We start from the raw sequence: 26,263 nt of genomic DNA, 5'->3' as shown, positions 1-26,263 counted from the left end.
CCTGTGCCCCGAGGATGCCGGTAAGACATCTGACCCGAAAGTGGGTCAGACGATTTTTCGGGCGCCTCCGGCAGCTAATCTAACACAGGCGTTAAGCCCCTTGCCTATGTAAATGAGGGGCCTGATGCTGCTTTAGGCCCCCCTCTGCCAAATTGGACAGCGCAAAGCGGAGCGGAACAGGAGTCAAGCCAGATTCTCCAGTGGTAGCTCACCCAAATAATGTTAATGAGGCCCGAGGCTCAATTTCGGGCCGGCCTCAGGCCTCCCGGTTGGGAATGCGGTTGGGGGGACAGGGAACGCACTCTGTGCACTACCACCATTCCAGGCCCGCAAACGAGCCGAAAAGAACTTCACCCCCTCCCCACATGTTCTAATTAAATAATACTTGGATGTGAACATTTTCAGATTGAGTCTCCCACAAGCTCTTCACTGGGTACTTGCTCAATACTGTTTTCATATCAGTACAATGTTCCCAGTGTGAACCAGATACCAGGTATGGCTCCTTTCCAGCCTCATCTCCAGACCCCTGTGCTTTCAGGTGTTTCATCGACAGATTTTAACTCAGGGCCGTGCATTCAGTCACCTAGGCCCCTCACTCTAGAATTCCCTCCCTAAACCTCTCCGCCTTTCCACCTCCCACTCCTCTAAACCCACCTCTGTGACCAAGCTTTCAGTCTCCCATCCTAATCTCTCCTTCTTTGGCTCAGCATGTTATTCCTTGTGCCTCTGCGAAGCACCTTGGGACATTTTTACTATGTTAAAGGCTCTATTTTAAGACATGGAGCACCACAATAACAGCTATTTGTAAAAATCCTTTGGCATAATTTGCTGCAGTCTTAACTGCCGCAATATTACTCATCCTTTCTCTAGTCAACTGCAAAGTGCCCCGTATCCTGTTTATAGCAGCATGCACCTTGATTGACAGCTTGTCTAAACACTCAGCATGCCTGTGAACTTTAGTGCTGAGGTGTTAACTTGATTGACACTCCATTAAGCCATCTAGAAATCTCAACACATAGTTCAGCTGTACCGGTAACCATAGCAATGCCGTGGTGAAATGATAATAGATATCCAACCGAACCATGTGTCATTGCATCAGGCAATACAGCACTTAAAGGACTTGTATTTCTATAGCACCTTTCATGACCTCAGGCTGTCCCCAAGTGTTTTACAGCCAATGAAGAATGTTTTGAAGTGTAGTCACTGTTGTAATGTAGGTAATGTGGCAGCCAATTTGCGCACAGCAAGATCCCAATGAGATGCATGACCAGATAATCTGTTTGTTGGTTGAGGGATAAATATTGACCAGGATACCGGGAGAACTCCCCTGCCTGCTTTTCTTTGAAATAGTGTCATGGGATCTTTTACAAGACAGACATGGCTTCGGCGCAATGTCTCATCTGAATGACGGCACCTCCGACAGTGCAGCACTCCCTCAGTGCTGGACTGGTGTGTCAGCCTGGATTATGTCTGTGAAGTGGGAACTTGAACCCACGACCTTCTGACTTTGATATGAGAGTGCTACCAACTGAGCCAAGGCCGTCTTTCAGATGAGACGTTAAATGTAGGCCCTGTCTACCTATTCAGGTGGATGTAGGAGAACCCATGGCATAATTTGGTGAAGAGCAGGGGAGCTCTCCTGGTGTCTTGGCCAGCATTTATCCCTCAACCAACATCGCCAAAATCAAATTCGTTACTAATATCACAGAGTGTGATTTCAACCCATTGACCCTGAAACTGGCCACACCACATACATATATATATATATGTATATATAAAAAAAGGAAAATGCATTAAATAAAATGCTGAATTAAAACAAATCGGAAGTAACTGTAAAGATCTGGCAAACTTCTACTCAGCAGATCCTGTGCTATTATGGCAATTTTATAATTAACCGCTTGTGCCATTCAGGCCACAGGAGAGCAATGACAGTGCACCATCACTTCCTGTTTACACTGAAAAACCGGCTCCCTTATCCTTTGGGCTGAGTCATTTGTGGATCAATAATTCTGCTATTATAATAACAGAGCTGCTTTGATCACTGTGAATGCAGGGAGTCGGCATGCAGACATTGCTGTCGCATGGTCCGAACTACAAAAACACTAAACGTCAGAGCACCTGATTTTACAGATGAGTGCCTTCGACATTGAGTGCCTGCTGACAACAGGAACCTCATTTCCAGATGCTAGGAGCAACTGATCTTGAGGTAGTGCAGTGCCACTTGGCTTGCTGTATGTCACGGGCATTGTTTGACCTGTCTGTTTGTCGAGCAAAAGCAGATGTCATTGAGTCGCAGTATTCTTCACCTGATTTGTCACATGAAATTTGAAAACTAATACATCAAGGAGAGAGAAAAAATGAAAACAACCCAACAGTTCCTCCAATCCCTTCAGTGAATAGGAGTCCACATTTCTAGGTCAGTAAAAATAGGGAAAAGAAATAGGTAATGGTGGAAAGGGTGCTGAAACATTCTGGAATCACTTGGATATTCACAACATGTCATATTTCATCCAACGACGAAAGGACATCGACCTGAAGCGTTAACTCTGTTTCTCTCTCCACTGATGCTGCCTGACCTGCTGAGTATTTCCAGCATTTTCTGTTTTTATTACACACTTCATCCACTTGACATTGAACGTGGGCAGACTATTTGGTTGTGGGAGCCCATTCCTTTTTGTGCTTGACGTCAACGGAAATACCCTCTCAGCTACCCGTCACTTGACAGCGATCAGAAGCAGGAACACTAGCGGAGTTTCCCCCCTCTTTAAGTGTAGGGAGTCTGAAACCAATTCCAATGACTCCGCTAATTCAGCACAGACCAGCAATCAAACCTCGGGCCTTACGTGTTTGTACGGCTCAATACCACACTGAGGGGTTCATCTATCCACAGACTCTTGCTGGTCTGTAGGACTCAGCTACTAACTGGAGAAACTCAGTGAGGCATTGGGGAAACCTGAAATCATGCAGTCAACCCTCAATGGTGCGGTTATTCTATTTCTCCACAAATTCTCGGGATGTGTGGCTTAAGGAATTAAAGCTAGTGGTGTAGCCCTGTCGCTGACCCGTGCTTCCTGGGGTGAGGTACTCTCTCCCCAAAATGAGCCTTAAACGCAATCTCAGAGGAGGGTATCTCTGTGCCGGTAATTATTTTCTACCTTCCACACCAAGCATCTGCATGGGCTCCAGGAAGGAGACAGCCAATTTAGTGACGAGCAATGCTGATTTAAGGACCGCTCTATAGCATAGAACGGGTACGGTAGCATAGTGGTTATGTTATTGGACTAGTAATCCTAGAGGCCTGGACTAATAATCTGCGAGACATGAGTTGAAATCCCACCACAGCAGCTGGGGAATTTAAATTCAGTTAATTAAATAAATCTGGAATAAAAAGTTAATATCAGTAATGGTGACCATGTAACTACCAGATTGTCGTAAAAACCCATCTGGTTCACTAATGTCCTTCAGGGAAGGCAATCTGCCGTCCTTACCCGGTCTGGCCTGTATGTGACTCCAGACCCACAACAATGTGGTTGACTCTTAACTGCCCTCTGAAATGGCCTAGCAAGCCACTCAGTTGCATAACGCGGCTCAGCACCACAGGGCAGTTAGGGATAGGCAATAAATGCTTGCTTTGCCAGTGACGTCCTGTGAATGAATGAAAAAATAATAACCCTGTGCTCATTAAGATCTAGGTTGACATTATCCCAATTTCAATTCCACTTTGGATGTGTACAATCAGACGAGACTTTCATCCCATCAGTCTGGGCTGGATTCAAATACAGGTTCTAGAGATGAAAGGGCACTCTGCTAATCCACTGTACCACACAGCCTACTGTCATTAAATCATTACTTGTCTGATGTGAATTGAATTTTTAATCCGTATCTCCCACAATAGGTTATTAATACCTTCCTGTGCACTTGACAGCATATATCACTTCAAAATGTTACTTAGACTACTGTGCTCACACTTAGGGTACTGTGTTCAGTTCTGGTCTCCATATTATAAAAAGGATATCGAGGGACTGGAGAAGGCATAGAGAAAATGTTTCCACTTATAGAGAAGTCCAAAACTAGATGTCATAAATATATCATAAAAACAGAAAATGCTGAAAATACTCAGAACTGGAAAAAGTTCGTAAAACTGGAAAAACCCCAAAACCACTCACATTTTGTTCTGACGATGCCACCTTCCATACCAGTGCTTCCGATATGTCTTCCTTTTTCCTCAACTGAAGATTCTCCTCCACCATGGTTGACAGGGCCCTCGACCATGTCTGTTCCATTTCCCACACTTCTACTCTCACCTCTTCTCCTCCCCCCCCAGAACCATGATAGGGTGCCCCTTGTCCTCTCTTTCCACCCCACCAGCCTCCGCATTCAACGGATCATCCTCCGCCATTTCCGCCGTTCCCGTCACCTGCAGCGTAATCCCACCACCAAACACATCTTCCCCTCCCCTACAAACTTTTTCCAGTCCTGACGAAAGGTCATCGACCTGAAACGTTAACTCTGTTTCTCTCTCCACAGATGCTGCCTGACCTGCTGAGTATTTCAAGCATTTTCTGTTTTTATTTCAGATTTCCAGTATCTGCAGTATTTTGCTTTTGTGTCATAAATATATGATAGTCACTAATAAATCCAATAGAGAATTCAAGAGAAGCTTATTTACCCAAAGAGTGGTTAGAATGTGGAACGTGCTACCACAAGAAGTAGTTGAGGCAAATAACATAAATCCCATTTCCAAAGGAACTTTCTACTTACATTCTCTAACTTCAGAGATATATATCTCACAGTGCGACAGAATCAACACTGATTATTCTATCCAAAGTGAAACTTTCCAATACACAATACTGTACATGTTTATCCATTGCTTCTGTGATCAGCTTAATTTGATTGAGAGCACAACGCTTCAGTTAGTGGATACACAGCACAAAGCGCATCTTCATCAGCAGAAGGACTGATATTCCTTTTGCAATTGTTCCTTCACAGCTTTTAGTTAGCTGTAAATTTTTGTTCATAATTGAAGGAATCTTAAAAAGCTTCATGTATCCGTCGTGTCTGTTATGGTCTAGATCCTGAAAATTAGGTGGAAACACTATGGCCTAGAAATTCCCCGGTGTAACGCTGGCCGTTAAGGCCGGTATTGTTGACAAAATGGCACCCGCCTCGCTTACATCCGCTTCCGGCATGGGACACGGGAGCCAACATTTTGGCGAAGGCCATAGCGCTGCCATTGACAGCGCTGGCCTTTCAAATTTAAATAAACAAATCGTGACTTCAATCGGCGTGCGACGCATGATTTGATGCTACAACTGCTATTTTGGACATTCTCGCTCGCCATAACACCATGTCCTGAATACGCACAGAAAAGCGTGCGTGAAGCAGCCCTGCAGAGGCACTGTCAGCGCTTCTTAAAGGAACACACACAACTTTAAGGTAAGTTTGGATTGCAGCTTTTGGGCTGTATTTTTAATATTTTATTGAAGTAGTGGCTTGTTGCAATAGATTTTAAAAGTTGCTAAAGTGTGCAGGGAATGCTGCTGGATGCTTACAAGGCTTCAGATGGTAAAGGAAGGCCTCTGAGAAGACAGAAAATATTGGAAATACTCAGCAGGTCAGGCAGCATCCGTAGAGAGAGAAACAGCATTAACATCTCAGGTCGTGATGCTGCCTGGCCTGCTGAGTATTTCCAGCATTTTCTGCTTTTATTTCAGAGTTCCAGCATCCACAGTATTTTGCCTCTGAGAAGACCACTTGCTCACAGTCCTGGGGGGCACATGGAGATGAAGCAGAGGCAGCAAAGGGGACAAGCTGCTCACAGAGGGAAGAGGAAGAAACAGAAGAGGAAGAAGCTGAAGAGGAAGAAGCAGAAGAAGAGGAAGCAGAAGGAAGGATGCAACCCAAAAAAGTCTCTTTCTGGCCGGGATATCCAGGATCGAATCATCCATCTGTGGTACCAGTGACCACACCCCTATTCCCCTTTCAACAATTGTCCCACAGCTTACTTCCCCTCTGTTACTAGCCATCACAGCATCCTCTTGGCCACAATGCTGAAATAAAAGCCGCCACAAAAGCAAACTTTCCAATCCAACTTTATACATCTATCCATCCAATATGACATCAAGAAATCAACTCATCACCATTGTGCATGCCCTTAGTGACTGTCTTGTGTGTGCCTTTGTCTATCCTAGTGATGTCATGCAGTGCTACCCCAGTGACTGCAGCATAGCTGGTGGAAGCTGCTGACTTTCAGTGAGGACACTGCAGATGGCTTTGCAGGATGAACTCAAGGAGCTGGTGGCTGGGAGTGTGAAATCAAGTGACAGTGTTTCTTCTTCTTCACTCTCCTCTCCCTCTTCTTGGTCAACCAATGGCAGGGCAGGCTGCATTTCTTGGGCGTGTGAAATGAGGAAGGCACAAGGGTGGAGTTGTGACGGGTGGGAAAGCAAGAGCTGCATGATTACACCATGCGCACCTTGTAAATCAGAAGATATTGTAGGATGAGGGGGAAGTGTGATGTGAGAAGGAGGATAACATATGAGGGTACAAGCATCCTGTATTCTTTCAGCCCCACCGCTGGCCAACGGCTCAGCCATACCCTTGCCAAGAACGGCCAGCACCATCTCCTCCAAGGGGGTGAGGTGAAGCTAGGAATGTGAGATGTGCCTTGTGTTTGGTATAGATTGTTGGTAGGTGAGTGATGGGGGGGGGGGGGTTCATGCAATGAGCAGTGTGTGAGGCGTGTGGTGCAGTTTGTAGATGACGGATTTGGAAGATGCATTCACTGACCTTGACCACTGGTCTGAGGTCATGAAACTTCTTTGGGCACTGGAGACAGGTCATGGCGGGGGGGGGGACGACCCTGGTGGCAGTGATGGCCTCGGTGATCAGGTTCCACGTCCTTCTTTCTGGAGGGCCTCCTGGCCCCTGTGGGTAGAGGACCTCTCTTGCAGTGTTGACCCCCTTGCACAAAGCTGGAGCTTTAAGAGCTGAAGACTGCCATTTTGGAATTATCTTTAATTTTTTTTCAGAAGGCAGTTGAGCTCTAAGCATTAAAGACTGCCTATTTTTAAATGATTTTTTTTTCATTTTAGAAGACAGTGCCCCTTTAAGGGCACGAGACTGCTTTCTAAATTGACAGGCTAGCTTTAAGACAATGCTGCTCTTACTCCAGGGACACTACGGCCATGCTACTTTGGGCCTCCTTCTGAGAGTACCGGCCGAAACAGCGCGTTGCACAGTAGGTTCTGCACTACAATCATTTAAATCAGCAGGCAGCACCAAAATAACGGTGCTGCCTGTGCTCTTTTTATGGGCGGCAATTAACCTCGCCCCGCGGTGGCACCGGCCGTTTTCCATCGCTATCGGATTTCTAGGCCTATCTGTGTCTTATAAAATAGTTCCAAATCTAGAGGGAATAAATATAAGATATTCATTAATAAATCCATTGAGTAATTCAGGAAAAACTTCTTTGCTCAAAGAGTGGTGAGAATGCGGAACATTCTGCCACATTTGTCTATAGTCCCTCTACTTCACAAGTAATTCACTGTATTTGCACAATTTGGGGGTATTTCTGTGAGATGTAAGGCACAATGGGGGCAAAATTCAACAGCTCCTGAAAACGGGCGCAGGGATCGCGATGACAGCATCCGTCCTCCCACCCCTGCCACTCCGCCAGTGCCCTTGCTGTTGCCGGTCAGCCAGCCAGCCCAGACTGCTGCCGCCCGTGCCGAGATGTTGCAGTCCGAAGCCGGGCCTTCGAGGCCCCAGAGCTGCTCAAGCTTGTCTTCCGAGGCCATCGGGAGTCTCCCCCACTGAAATTGAGCTTCCTTCCACCGGCCAATGCTGCAGCCACAATGTGTAGCTCTGCGTAGGAGCTCTAGCACAGGCAAAGGCACACGGAAGACAGGCACTAAGGGAATGCACAGGGGCGGTTAGTTGACGTTTGTATGCAATATGGCACGGTTTGATTTATAAATTTATAAATTTGGTTTGGAATATTTATTTTGTGTTGACTTTTATTTTTGCATTGTTGCCAAGCCAACGCTGTGATGGTCAGTAACAGAGGGAAGGTAAGGAGTGGGACTGTTCGTGAATGTGGAATTGGGGTTGCATTTACTGGTATCACAGTCGGATGAGTCGCTCATGGACTGCTTGGCCAGAAAGAGGCTGTCTAGGTTGCCTCCACCCTTCCTCTTCAAATCAAATCAACTTTTATTGTCATTGTTAGTGCACAAGTGCAGTACAACGAAATGTAGGCTTGCGGCTCCCGAGAGTGTACATTTAGATTAAGACATTTAAACATTCAACATACATTTGGCTTGTAATACATTAACATATAAACATAACCATAATAAAGTGCATTGGCAGATGTGCAGGCTTTAGAGTTTATTTGTGGAGTTCAGTAGGATGACAGCCCTGGGAAAGAAGCTGTTCCTAAATCTGGTCGTACGGGTGCGAATGCATCTGTAGCGTCTCCCAGATGGCAGGAGGACAAACAGACTGTGGCTGGGGTGGGTAGGGTCTTTGATGATGGACAGTGACCTCCGTAAACAGTGTTTCTGGTATATGTGCTCTATGGTCGGTAGCCGGGTGCCGGTGATGCGTTGGGCAGTTTTGACTACCCGCTGCAGGGCTTTCCGGTCATAGTAGCTACAGCTGCCATACCATACTGTGATACAGTTTGTCAGGATGCTCTCTATTGTGCAGCGGTAAAAGTTAGAGAGGATCAGGGGTGACAGGTTACATCCCTTCAGCCTCCTTAGGAAATATAGGCGCTGCTGGGCCTTCTTCACCAGAGAGGAGGTATTGAGGGACCAGGAGAGGTCTTCCTTCCTCCTCTTGTTCCTCCTCCTGCTCCTTAGCTGTTCGCTGTATAGCTAGTGGCAAGGGCTGTGCCATCGTGATGGCAAGGTTGTGCATGCAGCAGACCACCACGTATCTTGACGCCTGCTCTGCCGAGTACTGCAGAGTTCCTCCAGAGTGGTCCAGGCAGCGGAAGCATTGCTTCAGCATGCCAATGGTGTGCTCTATAATATTTTATGTGGCAGCATGGCTTTTGTTGTATGCATGCTGCCCACGTGTGCTTAGGTTGTGCACCGGGGTCATGAGCCATGCCGTTACCAGATAGCCCTTGTCGCCCAGTAGCCACCCTCTGGTTTGTGGTGGTGGCTCAAATGCAGATGGCACAGCGGATTCCTGCAGAATGAAGGCATCATGGCTGCTTCCAGGATACCGGACATTGACCTGCATGATTCGATGAGTACGGTCGCACACCAGCTGGACGTTGAGGGAGTGGAATCCTTTTTGGTTGCGGTAAATCTCAGAGTTTATATGCAGTGCCCACAAAGTGACGTGCGGCAGCCAATGGCACCCTGCACCATGGGGAAGCCTGCAACCCTCGCAAAGCCATGTGCTCGCTCCCCCTGCTGCTCTCTGGCCAGAGAGAAGGAAATTTATCCAGCTCTCTTGGAATTCAGAGCCTCAGTCACCTCCCTTATGCAACAGTGGATGGTAAACTGGGAGATGTTGCAACTATCGCCAGCTCCAGCCGACACATAAAAGTTCATGGCCAGCATGACCTTCACAGCCACTGGAAAAGCAGTCCTCGCCCTGCTCTGAAGTTGCAGTTGTGGCTGCAGCAGGTGACAGATTTCAGTGAGGAGATCCTTACTGAAGTGCAGACGTCTGACACACTGTTCCTCACTGAGGTTCAGGTCGGGGGATTGCTCCCTGAACACCCAGGGCAGAAATGGCCTCTTCTGAGAGCCCTTGTCCCCCTGCTCCTCCTCCCTCTTCCAGCAGCTTGTCCTGCTCTGTGTCGCCTCTGCTCCTACTCCCTGTCATGCTGTAGGCCAAGGGGAATGCTTACTACTGCACCCATGTCTGGGAGCAAGTGATCTGCACAGATTCCTTGAATTCAGGACGAAGTCCTTCAGCACCTTCCACACCACTCTCTGTAGACTTTAGCAACTTTAAAGAACTCTAGAAACCACCAAACACTTCTACAAATGCAGCAACAGACAATAGAAATCAACCAGCAGCTGAGTAGGTGATAACAACAGAAAATGCTGGAAAAACTCAGCAGGCCAGGCAACATCCATGGAGAGAGAAATAGAGTCACGTTTCAGGTCAAAACCCTTTGTCAAGACTGAGTAGGTGATGATCTCTTTAAATAATGTTGGTGGTGGGGGTTCCTTCCTGCTGCTGTGCATGTTTAAAAGAGGGCGTTAGCTGGAGCGTTGAGCTCCAAAATGGCAGTCCTGGCATTAACTCAGCAGTATACGCTGATTGACGTCATGATCTGCCTACTCTGCATACTTCCGTCGGACACTCACTGCGCCCTTACTAATGGCCTCACCAAGATGGCGTCCAGCGCGACTCGCACTAGGAGTGTGCACGCATGCTGCGGGTGCCATTTTGGATCCAAAACGGTACTCGTAGCGCTGAAACAGCAGGCGCTAAGGAGCCAAATTTTGTGACCAACGTCAACTCACTATCTTCTTTCTTTCTTTCCCTCTCCCGTGAACACAAAAACATACAGTTGAACAGCCTGCTCACATTTCTTGTCTGTTTGGGGAACTGTACCATAAGCATAAGTTGTCACCTTCAGGAGAAGAAGGGAAAGGAGTGAAAGAAAAGGGGCAATTAATTAAACTCCTAGGAACTTCACAAGTGTCAGGCAAACCTTGAAGTTCAAGCCATTGTATTAAACAAAGAATCTCTCACTCACTTACCAGAGATTCCAATCTATTCCCAATCAACATTGCTGTGACTTCTTGTAACAATGGACCTGAAGGTCATTTATATTATTTATATTATTATATTTATATTATATTAATGTACCAAATCAGAGGAATCTGAAAGAAGTACAGACTGAAGAAACCAGAATACTGAAGTCCCAAACTTGCCACCTGGGAGGTGAATTTGGATTTTGACGTGTTTAATTGTCTCATAGTACAAGATGATGAAAACTTCCTAACCGTTAACTTCATGCTGCACAAGTAAAGACTGTGGAGGGAGTTTCATGTGGGAAAGAAATTCTGACCAACAGTTAATTCAAGGACAATTCGCTGTTCGAATATTATCCCACATGCATTCAACAGACCTATTCAAAAGTGAAAGTACAGAGGGAGGAACTGAGTATTGCAGGGAGTTGACACACAGTGAAACCCCTTTTGCTTGTTGGTTATGAGGATACAATGTGAAGTGACCTCAGAACAATTTCAGGTCTGTAGAAGGGTCCACACCGGATATGTCGACTTGTCCGTTCTCTCTACGGATGCTGACTGCCCGACTGAGTGTTTCCAGCATTTTCCTTTTTTTGTTTCATCTCGGTTCCTATTGGGAACGAGCGCATGCCACAAAACTGTTCGCAATTCAACACAAACTGGCATGAAATGGGAAAGAGGTCATAAGGTTAACAATTGTTGTAGAAGGTGCTCTTCTAAGGTTGGTGTTAGGGAAAGGATGTTCTTATTTATAAGTTTATAAGTTATTCCACAAGATAATAGTATCCACAGGCATTTATTGGCTTTCGTAGGAATTAAACATACAATGATAACTATTATTACCAATAACTGCATATATACAATGGTAACTATTACTAATAATAACGACACGTATACTTACGGTAAAAATGAATTACTGGAGAATTCACCATGTCACAGGTTTTAAGCTCGAGGGAAATGACTGAACGAGTCTTGTTGAACTCAGAAGCACCTATTCTAACATCCCTCTTTTTATACCTGCCTGGCTACGTGAGAATCCACATGTTTTAAAATATTACCTCACCCAATTAGCTGCAATAACGTCAGTTTTAACAAGAGTTACTCCCCAAGCCTTCGCCGTGACTGAATTGTCAATCAAGTCATTCAACTGGAGACAGTTCCAGGGACCCAGGATTCTCCTACAGGCAAGTTATCACTTGCCTTGCGCAGATGTGTCCTAGGAGGAGTTAATCCCTAGGAGGACAGCTGGGCTAGCTATGAGGCTCAGACAAAGAAAGCTTGCAGCTGAATGCTTAGTAGCTAATGTTCTTGTTTGGTAAATTTTAATTTCACTGGAAGTGAGACTGACATTTCCAGCCTTCCAACAGAAACTCACTCAGCAGGCAAAAGCTAAAAGTTAATATAAAGAATGAACTGTTTCCATACAGTTGGGGAGAAGTGTAGGGAGCTTGGTTCTGTATCTGGTTATGTTATTACCAGGTCAGCTAGTGCTGGATGTTGATGCTGGGGGATTAATCTTCAACTTACCTTCCCTGTCTGAATATCAGGCGGTTTCTATAATGGTGGATCAGCCTACAACACTGGCTTTGGGTTCTGGCGGTCAGTTGAAAATGATCCCACGGTGTCCAAAGTGAAAAGATACTTTCCCATCACTCGTCTTTATAAGCACGAAAGAAGAAAAAAAAACCTTAAAAATGTTAAACTTAAAAAGGAAGTAAAAAAATGTCCCATTGGTCATCTCCACATCCCATAGGAAGAATTTCAAGTCAAACAGCATTGAAGTGAAAAGGAGACCGTGTGAAGGGGGGCAAGGTGTTTAATATCTTGTACATTCAGTACAAACATCGATGATGCACGCACTTGACATGGTGCTCTGTTCACACAGCATGGAAAGGAACTAGCTTGTTTTGTAAAAGATAAAGATGAACTCACACGGGCAGTTTTGTGACTGATTTTGAAATCATGTGGTGGTCAAATGTCATCTATGCTTTGCAGAAAGTTTGAAAGCAGTTGGTTATCATACTCAACTAAAACAAGCAGGAGTCATTATATGCACAAGAAGGCAACAGGGCATGCAATTGGTTGCTAATTCTTGCATAGAGTCATTCTTCAGCATGATTTTTACATCAGCGTTGCTTGGCGTAGATTGGGTCGCCAACTCGCGTTGGCCGTATTCTTGGAGGTTTCATCACATGACCTCCCACCTCCAACCGCCCCAGCTGGTCAATCAGCCTTTATTCCCCATCTCCAAAACCTTTTACGACTAATAAACAAAAGTGTTTAAAGAAAATGATTTTAAAAAAACACACACACAGATTTTTAAAGTTCCTTTGATTTTTCTCCCGGGTTAACCTTTCATCCCTGGAGACTCCAGGACATTCCTGGAGGGTTGGCAGCCCGAGGCGTCTGCAGGGAAATGGGACTGACAGGCTAGCCGAGCACTGCAGGTGAAGACATATAACACAGTAACCCAACACTGCACAGGAAAGGTTAAGAAAGTAAAACATGAATTCTGGTTGATGACTAATTCTGGCTGAAAATGTATTATGATAACCTGGTATCAAAGCATATGTTGATGTCACAACACACTAGATTTTCCTCGCTTGGGGATGTTACGCCCAGAACGGCACCTGGTGGATTTTGGATGGACTAAAAATGAGCTGTTTGCACCCAATTTTCCTAGGTCAACTCATTGGCATAATTTCAGATTTGATTTGGACAAATCAAAATTATGAAGGGTTTTAATAGAGTAGATGGAGAGAAACTGTTTCCACTGGCAGGAGTGTTGGTAACCAGAGGACACAGATTTAAAGTAATTGGCAAAAGTGCCAGGGGGGAGATGAGGAGAATTTTTTTTAATGCAGCAAGTTGTTGTGGTCTGAAATGCACTGCCTGAGAGGGTGATGGAAGCAGATTCAATAATAACTTTCAAAGTGGAATTGCTAGGCTATGGGGAAAAAGCAGGGGAGTGGGACTAATTGGCTAGCTCTTTCAAAAAGCCAGCACAGGCTCCATAGGCCAAATGGCCTCCTTCTGCACTGTAAGATTCCATGATTTTAATCTAAGGATTAAATTAATGGTGGAAGAGGAACATTGAAGGAGATTTTAAATTTTGGACACACCAGACACTTGCCTGTGCTGGGAGTCAAGAGGCTGGAGCCATTTTGAGGCCCGGACCTCAATTAAATCGAACCGATATGCTATGAGGGGTGTTGTCCCGCAGTTGCTCGGTGGATTTGGGCCATAGCAATATCAGTCTGCCCAGAGACTGCTGATCCGGCAGCAAAGTAAGTCTGGCGGGGGAATGGTGATACAGGGGACTCGGGGAGCCCGGGGCAACAGCAAGGTGAATCCAGGGGGGCAAAGGGGAAGGGAGAGGATCGCAATCATGGGGATGAGGGAGGCCGGAGCAGTAGCCACCCATATAAGAACATAACATAAGAACATAAGAAATAGGAGCAGGAGTAGGCCAATCGGCCCCTCGAGCCTGCTCCGCCATTCAATAAGATCATGGCTGATCTGATCCTAACCGCCAATCTACTATCACAGAACCATCTCCTGAATCTAACAGAATTAGACACACGAAATAGGAGCAGGATCAGGCCACACGGCCCCTGGGCCCGCTCCACTACCCACAGGGTCATGACCGATCCGAACCTAGACTCATGTCCAAATTCCTGCCCGCTCCCCATAACCCTTTATTCCCTTTACTTCTAGGAAACTGTCTATTTCTGTTTTAAATTTATGTAATGATGTCGCTTCTACAGCTTTTTGGGGCAGCATATTCCATGGACCTACCACCCTCTGAGTGAAGTAGTTCCTCCTCATCTCAGTTTTGAAAGAGCAGCCCCTTATTCTAAGACTATGCCCCCTAGTTCTAGTTTCACCCATCATCGGGAACATCCTCCCCGCATCCACCCGATCCAACCCCTTCACAATCTTATACGTTTCAATAAGATCGCCTCTCATTCTTCTGAACTCCAATGAGTAGAGTCCCAATCTACTCAACCTCTCCTCATATGTCCATCCCCTCATCCCCAGGATTAACCGAGTGAACCTTCTTTGTACTGACTCGAGAGCAAGTATGTCTTTTCTTAAGTATGGACACCAAAACTGTATGCAGTATTCCAGGTGCGGTCTCACCAATACCTTGTACAACTGAAGCAATACCTCCCTATTTTTATATTCTATCCCCCTAGCAATGAAAGCCAACATTCCATTGGCCTTCTTAATCACTTGCTGCACCTGCATACTAACCTTTTGAGTTTCGTGCACCAGGACCCCCAGATCCCTTTGTACTTCAGTACTTTCCAGTTCCTTACCATTAAGATAATAACTTGCTCTACGATTTTTCCTGCCAAAGTGCATAACCTCACACTTTCCAGTATTGTATTCCATCTGCCAAATCTCTGCCCACTTACTTAGCCTGTCTATGTCCCCTTGCAGGTTTTTTATGTCCTCCTCACTCAGTACTTTCCCTCCCATCTTAGTATCATCTGCCAGCTTTGATATGTTACACTCGGTCCCCTCCTCCAAATCGTTAATATAGATTGTAAAGAGTTGGGGACCCAGCACTGACTCCTGTGGAACACCACTAGTTACTGATTGCCAGTCCGAGAATGAACCATTTATCCCAACTCTCGAGGAGCCCAGAGGAGCATTTCTGTCCTACCTGGCCCCACAAAATGAATGTTAAAACTTACCTTTTTGGGGCCTCTTCTGCTGTACCACCAGTAAAACTGGTCAATGTGCACACTGATCACTCAGTTCTGTTCTGAAATGGCAGTCAGGGCCTTATTTCAGTCATAGAGCCCTGATTTGTATGCTCTAAGGACCCGTCGTCTGAAACAGGCAGGCGATTCGACTGCCCAGAGGTAAGCCCCTTTAAAGATGGCAGCAGCCAGTCCTGCTGCGATACCGCCCCAATTTTGAGATCAATACTTCCTCATTAATGCCAATTTGGACGTGTTAAAATCCATTGCGTGTAAATCAAACGTGAAGAGATGGACACAGTTAAAGGAGAATGTCACAATAAGGGTGCAAAATTTCTGAATGCCTTTAGCTAGCCTCAGAAGCATCTTAACTTATTAACAGTTTTTGCCAAGGCTGATGGGGCAGGGAATTAAGAGACAGGCAGGAATGATGAGAAAGGAAACCCAAGGTACGAGTATGAGTCTGCACGTAAGTGACAGAGCAGCCCAGCATCTGGCCTCCTGCCCGATGGCTGTTAAAGTTGAGGCCGTGAGGGGTGTCCTCTGGACCTCTCCACTGCACCTTCCCCATAGGTCAACATTGCAGCATAGCTGCAAGTAGGTGCAGTTAAGTGTCAGGCCACAGCTGACTGTTAGTCACTGAATGTGCCAGCTCTGTGCAACAGATGGCAAAGTGCTACGCCTGCCTCTCTGCTAAGGCAGTTCCCCATGGTCATTGCCAGCTAGGTGTGCCAGGCATACAGAAATGGTTGATGGCATTTGGCAGCATTGACCAATTAGCTAAGCTCTGGAATTCCCTCCCTAAACCTCTCTGCCTCGCTACCTCTCTTACCTCCTTTAAGACGCTCCTTAAAACCTATCTCTTTGTGACCTAATATCTCCTTATTAGGCTCAATATCAAATTTTGCTTGTTAACGCTCCTGTGATGCACCTTGGGACGTTTTACTACATTTAAGGCGCTATATAAATACAAGTTGTTGTCGTGATTCCCCGCACCATGAACTGCTGATCTGGTGGCTAGGCACTTCTCCGCAAGGAGAAAGGAAAAGTCTTCAGACTAGTTGCTCTGTTGCAATGACAAAGGCCATTCCCTCCCAGAGAAAATAATGAAGACATGCAAGAATAAAAACAGATAAGTTAAAATAATTTACACTTTCTTCACTGGCTCAGTCGGTGAGCGAGGAACTGAGCCACACCAGCCAGGAAGGTCCCAGCTTCTATCCCTGGTCTGTGTGTGTTAGTTGATCTCAGCTTAGATGGTGGTAGTGATACTACAATTGGTCTCAGGCAAGGGACAAGACAACTAGGTATCCCTTGAACCATCCTGGAGTGTGTGTGCTTGTGCGTCTGCCTGTGTCTGTGCGTCTGTCTGTGTCTGTGCGTCTGCCTGTGTCTATGCGTCTGTCTGTGTCTGTGCGTCTGCCTGTGTCTATGTGTGTGTGCATGCAAAGTTTGGAAAAGGACAGGATCACGCTCAGCTGCGATGCTTCCCATGGCCTAATAGGTTGCTGACACTCTGTCTAGTTTCACACATCAAAAGATGACTCCCCTTTTTTAAGGTTCTGGGGCCAGCTGCCAACCGAGACACCAAACCCCAGCAGGAGTTACCGGATTCCGAAGAAGTGGAGAAAAATCATATCATATAAATCGTAGAATCATACAGCACAGAAAGGAGCCATTCGGCCCATCGTGCCTGTGCCGGCTCTTCGAAAGAGCTATGCAATTAGTCCCACTCCCCCTGCTCTTTCCCCGGAGCCCTGAAAATGTTATCTTTTGAAATATATATTCAATTCCCTTTTGAAAGTTATTATTGAATTTGCTTCCACCACCCTTTCAGGCAGTGCATTTCAGATCGTAACAATTCGCTGCATAAAAATAAGTCTCCCATTCTCCCCCCACCCCGCTTGTTTTATGGGCATAAGCAATAAAGCAATCATGTTTTATCATCTCTTTGTTTCCCCAATGTGTTAATCCACTTTTTTCAAAGCAGTTAAAAAGTTGGAAATAGCATCTGTGAAAGACTGAAGCATTACGACACTAATCTCATTGCTAGTCTCTTGAATGTTGGAATCAAAAATGCCAAACAGTGGAGTGGATACAGCAATATCGTGTCGATTGGCCTGCGACAATATCAACATTAATTCGTGGTTTATCTCCTCAAACCTCTCCCTATCATACTTCACCAGATTCTCATCAGTGAGTGGATAAATAAAAGTTGCAGGGTAGCAGTCCTTCGGAACTGGAAAATTAACTTTACAAAGCTTGGGGAGCTCAGTGAACAGTTCAAAGAGGCGACAAAGGGATCTTGATGTGAGCGGGTTCCCCAGGAAGCTGAACTCTGTCAACTTTTTACAGGGCTCCACGGCTAACATCAGCAGGTTGACATGCTCGTCGCCGATGTTGCATTCCTCGAGAGTCAGGCTCCTCAGAGTGCGGGACGCGCGGCCGAGCAGCTTGAAGAAGGTCGACGGGAAGAGGTCAGCTACACTGTGCCCGCTCAGGTCCAGCACTTCCAGGTATTCAGCATGCAGACTGTTGGCCAGGTAGGCCATGTCCGCGTGATTCAGGCAGCAGCTGGAAACATCCAGGGAACGCAGAGGAGTTTTTAAAGGGCTGCGGAGATATAAAATGAAGGGGAAAAAATCACATTTCAATTCAACGTAAGAATGAAAGAACTTATCACGACCTCAAGGCGTCCCAAAGTGCTTCACAGTCAATGAAGTACTTTTTGAAGTGTAATCACTGTTGTAATGTAGGAAACGTGACAGACAATTTGTGCACAGCAAGATCCCACAAAAAGCAGTGCGATAATGTTTTTTTAGTGATGTTGGTTGAGGGATACATATTGGCCAGGACAACAGGGAGAACTCCCCTGCGCTTCTTCGAAATAGTGCCATGGGATTTTGAATGTCCACCTGAGATGGCAGACGGGGCCTCGATTTAAGGGTATATCCTGAAAATGATTGTAAGAGTAAACCGGGAGAGCTTCTTCTCCCTGAGACGGACCCTCTAATATAAAGGGTTGAGGTCCACCTTATTCCCAATCAATCACTCGGAGTCCGGAGGTTCGTTCAGTAAAGCAACTTTCTTTACAAGTCAACAGGGAAGACACCCATCCTGGGATGAATGCTCCCCGAGCGTTGAAAATCTCCTGCCTTATATACAGGTTTTGTTCTGAGTCGTGGCTACTGTTTGCAATTAGGTGCATTACACGTATACATTTCTTTCATCATACAGTTGGCTTCGGGTGCAAATTCTTGTGACCTGTGTGCATTGGTCTTGTGACCCCATACATTATCTCTCAATACATTCCTCAGTTAGTGATTCACGGTTTGTGCACTTTGGCCACGACTACACCAGACTTTCCTTCTGGACATTGTTCATACCAATTCCTTATATGGTTGGATATATGCTCTGTTCCTTAATCCCCTCATCTTAGCTCTTTTTAACCCTTTCAATGATACTATGTAGATGAAACATTTATGTCTTTAACCCATCTAAGTGTTTATAATGATCACAAAATGTCTGGCCTGTCTTAATATTTCCTTCTGTGGTTCGGTGTCAATTTTTGTTTGATAACGCTCCTATGAAGGGCCTTGGCACAGCTTATTATGTTCAAGGCACAACATAAATGCAAGTTGTTGTTGTTGCTGTGTATTCCCAGCATTATTGCTTCCATTCTAGCCAGTGTTGGCTGCTGGAGGGAGCAATTAGGAGTAAAAATGTGTCTAATTAAGAGATGCCATCATTGCCAAATAATAGGAAGTGGGACCCCAGGGTTTACAACAGTCTCCTCCCCTGAAACAGTCAGGAAGTCAGATATAAAGGTTAGGACTTTGTGAACCAGCTGTCTTGGTGCTTTGGGTCTGCCAGTAGCTCTCTCACAGCACCTGGTATTAAATGACTGCAATAGTGAGACTTCGGCCTGAGAGTTCAGCCTTAGGCCTGCCTTTGTGTGATGATACCATTTTAATAATACAGGTTATGCAACAAGGATTCCAGGAAAGGGTCATGTCGTTCGATTGGTCTGAGAAACCAGTTGTGTGTTTCACTAAATGTCCCTATGTTTAAAGAAATTGTTTTTTGGCTCTAGTTCACATGCTCCCTAAGCTATATGACCAGGATACCTGGGAGGTAAATGAAACTGACCCCGTGGGAGAGGGTCAAGCTACAATTTGAGCTACTCTGGTTCAAAAGCTCAAATGTGAAAAAATCCAAGCTGACACTAGGGGTATGCTGCAGACCTGCAGGACAGCATGAGGAGGAGGATAATGTATCAATCTACGAAGAGTTAGGGAAGACATGAGCGGGCAGGCAAGTTATTTTAACGAGAGAAAAGAAAGAAAAGAAAGACTTGCATTTATATAGCGCCTTTCACGATCACCGGACGTCTCAAAGCGCTTTACAGTCAATGAAGTACTTTTGAAGTGGAGTCACTGTTGTAATGTGAGAGACCAAATATTAACTGGGAAAACCCAAGTGATTTAGAGTCAGAGTTGGTAAATGCCATGTATGACTGCCTCGTGACCACGTGTGTCAAGGAATCCATGAGAGGCTGTGCTCATCTTGACCTGGTGTTCGCTAATGATCCAGCCAGGATATGGAAGTCACAGTGCCCCCAAAGGACAACGACCACAGAACGAGCAAGTTCAACACAATCTAATGGCCAGACGTACCTAAGATCAGGAGTCAAGGATAGAACTTCAAAAGGGATACATGGATCGGCCATTGTTTCTCATGAACTCTTTTGTTTCTGTACTCACAAAACACGTGGCATTGTCACTTACTACGATCTCCGGTATCCCTCGATTACTAAAACTCCTACGCAGGCAGTCTATAGTAACTGTAGATGAAGCAGAATTTACAGGATACACATCCATCCATTTGGAATGTGCATCAATGATTATGAGGAACATCTTTCCCATGAATGGACCCGCATAATCTACAAGTAATCTCTTCCATGGTTTATCCGGCCACTCCCAGGGGTGGAGTGGAGCCGCTGCTGGTGCCTTCCTTTGTACTTGACAAGTGCTGCATGTCTTGACTGGATTTTCTATCTCCTCATCTAGCTTTGGCCACCACAAGTAACTCCTTGCCAAGGCTTTCATGCGCGAAACTCCAGGATGACACTGATGTAGTTGCACTAGGATAGACTGTCGTGCTGGCTGTGGAATAATCACTCGAGCTCCCCACAACACGCAACCATCCTGCACACTCAGCTCTGTCTTCCTGACACTGTACGGTGTGAAATCAGTCCCTTCCAGATGTTGTGGCCAACCCCTCATTACATATTCTCGGACTCTAGACAGTACTGGATCCTTACCAGTCCAAGTCCTTACTTGTTCTGCGGTCACAATTGCCGTGTCCATGTCCGCCAACATCAAAACTCTGTCCTCTGGAGCTGCACGGATAGGTGTACCTGGTAGTGGAAGGCGGCTCAAGGCATCTGCGTTCCCATGGTACTTGCCCGCTTTGTAAACATAAATCTTAGCTGGGGGGCCATTAAATGTTCCAAGTTCTTCCTTGAACACATTCTCATGTTCAATCAACACGTCTTGCAAAGACAACTGTTTGCCTCTTTCCATTTGATTTATTGCTCCCCAATCTAATTTAAGTTCTTTTATCCAGCCCCGACCTAACAAATTTGGACCAGAACCCGATACTACAACGACAGGTAGCTGTTCCACGGTGTCCCTGTGTTTCACAGTTACAATAGCTGTACCCAATGTTGCCACTCGTTCAACGGTATAGGTTTTAAGCTTCATAGAGCAAGACTTTAACTCTGGAACTTTTGCACGGTTCCACAATTTTGTGTATTCCTCCCTGTTCATTAAGATAACACCACATCCAGTATCCACCTCAAAGTTGACCTTAGTGTCATTTACTATCAGTTGCAAAGTGATAGGATCCACTTTAGAAATGTCCTCTACCATACTATGCAATATGAACACGTTGTCTTCTTCCTCAGCTTCTCCACTGATGTGATGTGCTCCCTGTTTTTTCACTTCTCTTACTAGGTTTTGCTTTTCTCCCCCTTTTGGTTTGCATACCTCCAGGGTAGCTTTTGCTCTGCATGCCCATTTTATGTCCTTTTTTCCCACACTTGTGGCACATTTCCTCCCGAAACCTGCATTCCCTTGCCAGGTGATCTCCATTGCATCTATAACATGCCTTTAAATGTGCACGTTGTGGTGTATGACTCATATTTAACTTGTGCACCAGCGTCTGACCTGCAACTTGCTTTGTAGTAGACCAGTCGCAACCTTGTATTTCTTTTACATCTCGGTTCGCTGTCTCTATTAATTGAGCAAGTTCCAATGCTTTTTCATATGTAAGCCCAGTCTCGGACAATGATCTCCTCTGCATTCGAGCATCCATTATCCCACAAACCAGCCTATCTCTCAGCATGTCTTTCAAGCTGTTCCCGTAATTGCACTCATGTGCCAGTTTTCTCAACACCGCTACATAATCCAACACCGACTCTCCCGGTATCCTGTTCCGTGAATTAAATTTGAAATGCTGTACAATCTCACTTGGTCTGGGATTGAAATGTTCCTTTAGCAAGTCCACTAATTCAGTAAATGATTTATCTCCAAGCTTTGCAGGACTGCATGAGTTTCTCAATAAACTATATGTCAGGCTTCCCACCGAAGTTAGCAAAATAGCTCTCCTTTTTCCAACATCGACAATATCATTTGCTACAAAGAAATGCTCCAATAACTCACAGTACTCTATCCATGTTTGATTTTGAACATCAAAAGCAGAAATCTCTCCTACTCGAGTAGCCATGATTCAGATGCAGTGTTCTTGTATTTTCCCTTCTTCAAGTTGAAACAGTTAATCCTCGTCGCCAAATATTATATCCGAGTAGTAAGGTCCAAATAACTACGATAAGTGAGACTTCAGGAACTCAAAACTTGACTTTTAATTACACAGAATAAGGAGAGAACAGAGCTCTTACAAGCTACAGGCATGCACTGGTATTTCTTATTGCACGAGCAAAACAACATGGAGGATGCTATGATGTCATTCTACCCATAATGCAATTTTACCTTAAGACTAGTAAATATAATCCCTTTGCATTTGTCTCCATCTAGTGGATAACTTAAGCATTACATCCGAGATTCCTATAAGCAACTTGCCTGCTTTTCTTCAAAATAGTGCCATTGGATCTTTCACATCCACCTGAGAGGGAAAACGGGGCCTTAGTTTAACATCTCATCCGAAAGACGGCACTTCCGACAGTGCGGCACTCCCTCAGTATTGCACTGAGGTATCAGCCTAGATTTTGTGCTCAAGTTGCTGGAGTGGGGCTGGAACCCCAACCATTCTGACACCGGGGCGAGAGTGCAAGCCACGGCTGACACCGATGTAGTCTTCAAGTGGAGTGCGACAATTCATCCATGGCACACAAATGTAAATCAGTCCATATTTTAAAGTCATAAATGCTGTCCTAATTTTTATATTTCCTGTATAAATTCCTATGTCCATAGTGTTACCACCAGCAGGAGGCTGTAATTACAGAATAATAGGCAGTTTCCATTATAAATGACATAGGAATTTATAATGGCAAAAGGTGACAGGAAGTGTGTGCAGATGTAGGATTTTTCATATAATATAGATGTGGGTAGAAATTACTGGTGGTAATATCACCATGTGAATGGTTAAGATAGGTTAATGTATCCTTTAATATAGTGAAGGGAGGAACTTCATATGAGTTCATTAAGGGCTCAAAATCCCTGGCTCGGGGGAGGCACATTGGCAATGAATGAAATAATCAGACCTTCGAAAAACATACAAACATACAAAATTGACGGGCAGGAAAGGACCAGCTGGTCCATCAATCCTGCTCCACACGCATGCTGGGTGGAGCCTCATGACTAGACACTTCCTACTCCCCACTCCCCTCGCAGTTGTGTAATCCCCTGGGAATGGCAAAAAAAAGAGGAAAAACCCAGAGCCAATAAGGGAAATATTTCCTCTCCAACCCCCTCAGGCGATCGAAAGAGATGTTCTTGAATTTAATGGTCATCGGACCCTACCTGAGTATTTTGCGTATTCGTCCAGTTAGAGTGGAAAAAGCCAGGTTCAGTTCTGTAAGAAATGTCATCTCGCTTAGCCTCTCGCCGATTGTCACCAGCAGAGGTTCGTCCTCTTGCGTCATTCTGCGTACATCGAAGGTTCTTGCTGGGAGTGTCAGTGATCTCAGCAGTGGGAGCGGCACTTGGCTCAGGAGGAATTCAAAATGTTCCATTTCCAGGCGAACGTTGTGGACCAACTCCAACTTTTGTAGAGCCTCAGGCTTAACCAGTTTGATGATGTAAAAGAATTTCCTCAAAGCCAGGTTGTCGGCCCTGAATTCAACGCATCTGATCTTCAGCGGGCACTGCATCCTCAGCAACAAGGCCTGAACCACTACTTCATAGCTCCGCTGTGTCACAAACACATTCATTAAAACCTCAATTGAAATATCAGACACCAAAGCATCGAGTTTACGGGTTTGTATCTCCACTAGCAAATCAAAACATGTCCTTGCCATCAACTCCGTTCTTCCCCACCTCCCTAAGGCCTTTCCACAATCACAAGCCTGAAATTCAGTATCACTGAGGCCCGTTAGATCGACCACTTTCAGCCTCTTTGAATATGTCACTGAACTGTTCAGAACATAGTCCTTCAGTCCTGTTAAACATGCTTGCAGACAAACTTGACAGGTCCTGTTGCAGAGATCTTCCTCGCAGTCTGCTGTCTTCCCCAAGAGCTTTCCGATGCTAAATTCCACTAACGGCCACTTTTCTACCAAGTCGTGGACCACTGCAGCCTGCTCCAGTAAATAGCTAGCTTTGAAGAGCAGAGGGTACAGGTTTTGTGCCACATAAACAATGCTTTTCTGAGCAATCTGAACATCTGATACCAAGGCCTGGGCACTGATGAACCGCAAGGTCCTCATTATTCCTCGGTCCCGTTAGGTTTGCAGCTTTCTGCGCCTTCCCCAAGTTAACTCACGACGGTCTGAGAGGCTGCGTGCCTCGTCCACATTCAGTGTCGTATATTTTTAGCAGCAGCTGCACGGTATCAGATGCTCTCTCCTGGATGGGTGTCATTGCTGTCATGTGTTCAAGCTCATGTCTATTTTAATAGCAACTGGCTGGACAGGTCAGGGAAAGTGTGATACCATTCACACTGACTGAGTTCTCAGCACTGCAGTATCCGCTGGGGAACCATATCCTGGAAATTTAATGCAGAAATCCAATTGATCTACTCAATATTTCTGCGAGTTCTCCACAATGGAGTACAACAGGGAGCGATGGGATGGAGTTTGAGGGAGCGATGGGATGGAGTTTGAGGGAGCGATGGGATGGAGTTTGAGAGAGCGATGGGATGGAGTTTGAGAGAGCGATGGGATGGAGTTTGAGGGAGCGATGGGATGGAGTTTGAGGGAGTGATGGGATGGAGTTTGAGGGAGCGATGGGATGGAGTTTGAGGGAGCGATGGGGTGGAGTTTGAGAGAGCGATGGGATGGAGTTGAGGGAGTGATGGGATGGAGTTTGAGAGAGCGATGGGATGGAGTTGAGGGAGTGATGGGATGGAGTTTGACAGAGCGATGGGATGGAGTTTGAGAGAGTGATGGGATGGAGTTTGAGAGAGCGATGGGATGGAGTTTGAGGGAGCGATGGGATGGAGTTTGAGGGAGCGATGGGATGGAGTTTGAGAGAGCGATGGGATGGAGTTTGAGAGAGCGATGGGATGGAGTTTGAGGGAGCGATGGGATGGAGTTTGAGAGAGTGATGGGATGGAATTTGAGAGAGTGATGGGATGGAGTTTGAGAGAGTGATGGGATGGAGTTTGAGAGAGCGGTGGGATGGAGTTTGAGAGAGTGATGGGATGGAGTTTGAGAGAGCGATGGGATGGAGTTGAGGGAGTGATGGGATGGAGTTTGAGAGAGCGATGGGATGGAGTTGAGGGAGTGATGGGATGGAGTTTGACAGAGCGATGGGATGGAGTTTGAGAGAGTGATGGGATGGAGTTTGAGAGAGCGATGGGATGGAGTTTGAGGGAGCGATGGGATGGAGTTTGAGGGAGCGATGGGATGGAGTTTGAGAGAGCGATGGGATGGAGTTTGAGAGAGCGATGGGATGGAGTTTGAGGGAGCGATGGGATGGAGTTTGAGAGAGCGATGGGATGGAATTTGAGAGAGTGATGGGATGGAGTTTGAGAGAGTGATGGGATGGAGTTTGAGAGAGCGGTGGGATGGAGTTTGAGAGAGTGATGGGATGGAGTTTGAGAGAGCGATGGGATGGAGTTTGAGGGAGCGATGGGATGGAGTTTGGGAGAGCGATGGGATGGAGTTTGAGAGAGCGATGGGATGGAGTTTGAGAGAGCGATGGGATGGAGTTTGAGAGAGCGATGGGATGGAGTTTGAGAGAGCGATGGGATGGAGTTTGAGAGAGCGATGGGATGGAGTTTCATAGAGCGATGGGATGGAGTTTGAGAGAGCGATGGGATGGTGTTTGAGAGAGTGATGGGATGGAGTTTCATAGAGCGATGGGATGCAGTTTGAGAGAGCGATGGGATGGAGTTTCATAGAGCGATGGGATGGAGTTTGAGAGAGCGATGGGATGGAGTTTGAGAGAGCGATGGGATGGAGTTTGAGAGAGCGGTGGGATGGAGTTTGAGGGAGCGATGGGATGGAGTTTGAGAGAGCGATGGGATGGAGTTTGAGAGAGCGATGGGATGGAGTTTGAGAGAGCGATGGGATGGAGTTTGAGAGAGCGATGGGATGGAGTTTGAGGGAGCGATGGGATGGAGTTTGAGAGAGCGATG

At 45.8% G+C, this 26,263-nt stretch overlaps 1 protein-coding gene across 1 annotated transcript; it reads right to left on the bottom strand.

Moving 5' to 3' along the window:
* Positions 1-14,950: 14,950 nt before the first annotated feature.
* LOC147117801 (leucine-rich repeat-containing protein 14B-like) lies at positions 14,951-24,493 on the bottom strand. The gene is made up of 2 exons (XM_085989114.1): positions 23,485-24,493; positions 14,951-18,055 (listed from the first exon to the last, which is right to left on the bottom strand). The coding sequence occupies exons 1-2, from the start codon at positions 24,387-24,389 to the stop codon at positions 17,410-17,412; spliced, it is 1,551 nt and encodes a 516-aa protein (XP_085845240.1). The 5' UTR covers positions 24,390-24,493; the 3' UTR covers positions 14,951-17,409.
* Between the last annotated feature and the right edge of the window lie 1,770 nt (positions 24,494-26,263).

This window comes from Somniosus microcephalus, chromosome 5, assembly GCF_052327205.1.
Source record: "Somniosus microcephalus isolate GS21.2 chromosome 5, FLI_Smic_1.0, whole genome shotgun sequence".
Classification (NCBI taxonomy): Eukaryota; Metazoa; Chordata; class Chondrichthyes; order Squaliformes; family Somniosidae; genus Somniosus; species Somniosus microcephalus.
The sequence above is the reverse complement of the archived record's forward strand: the minus strand, read 5'-3'. Positions and strand labels throughout refer to the sequence as shown.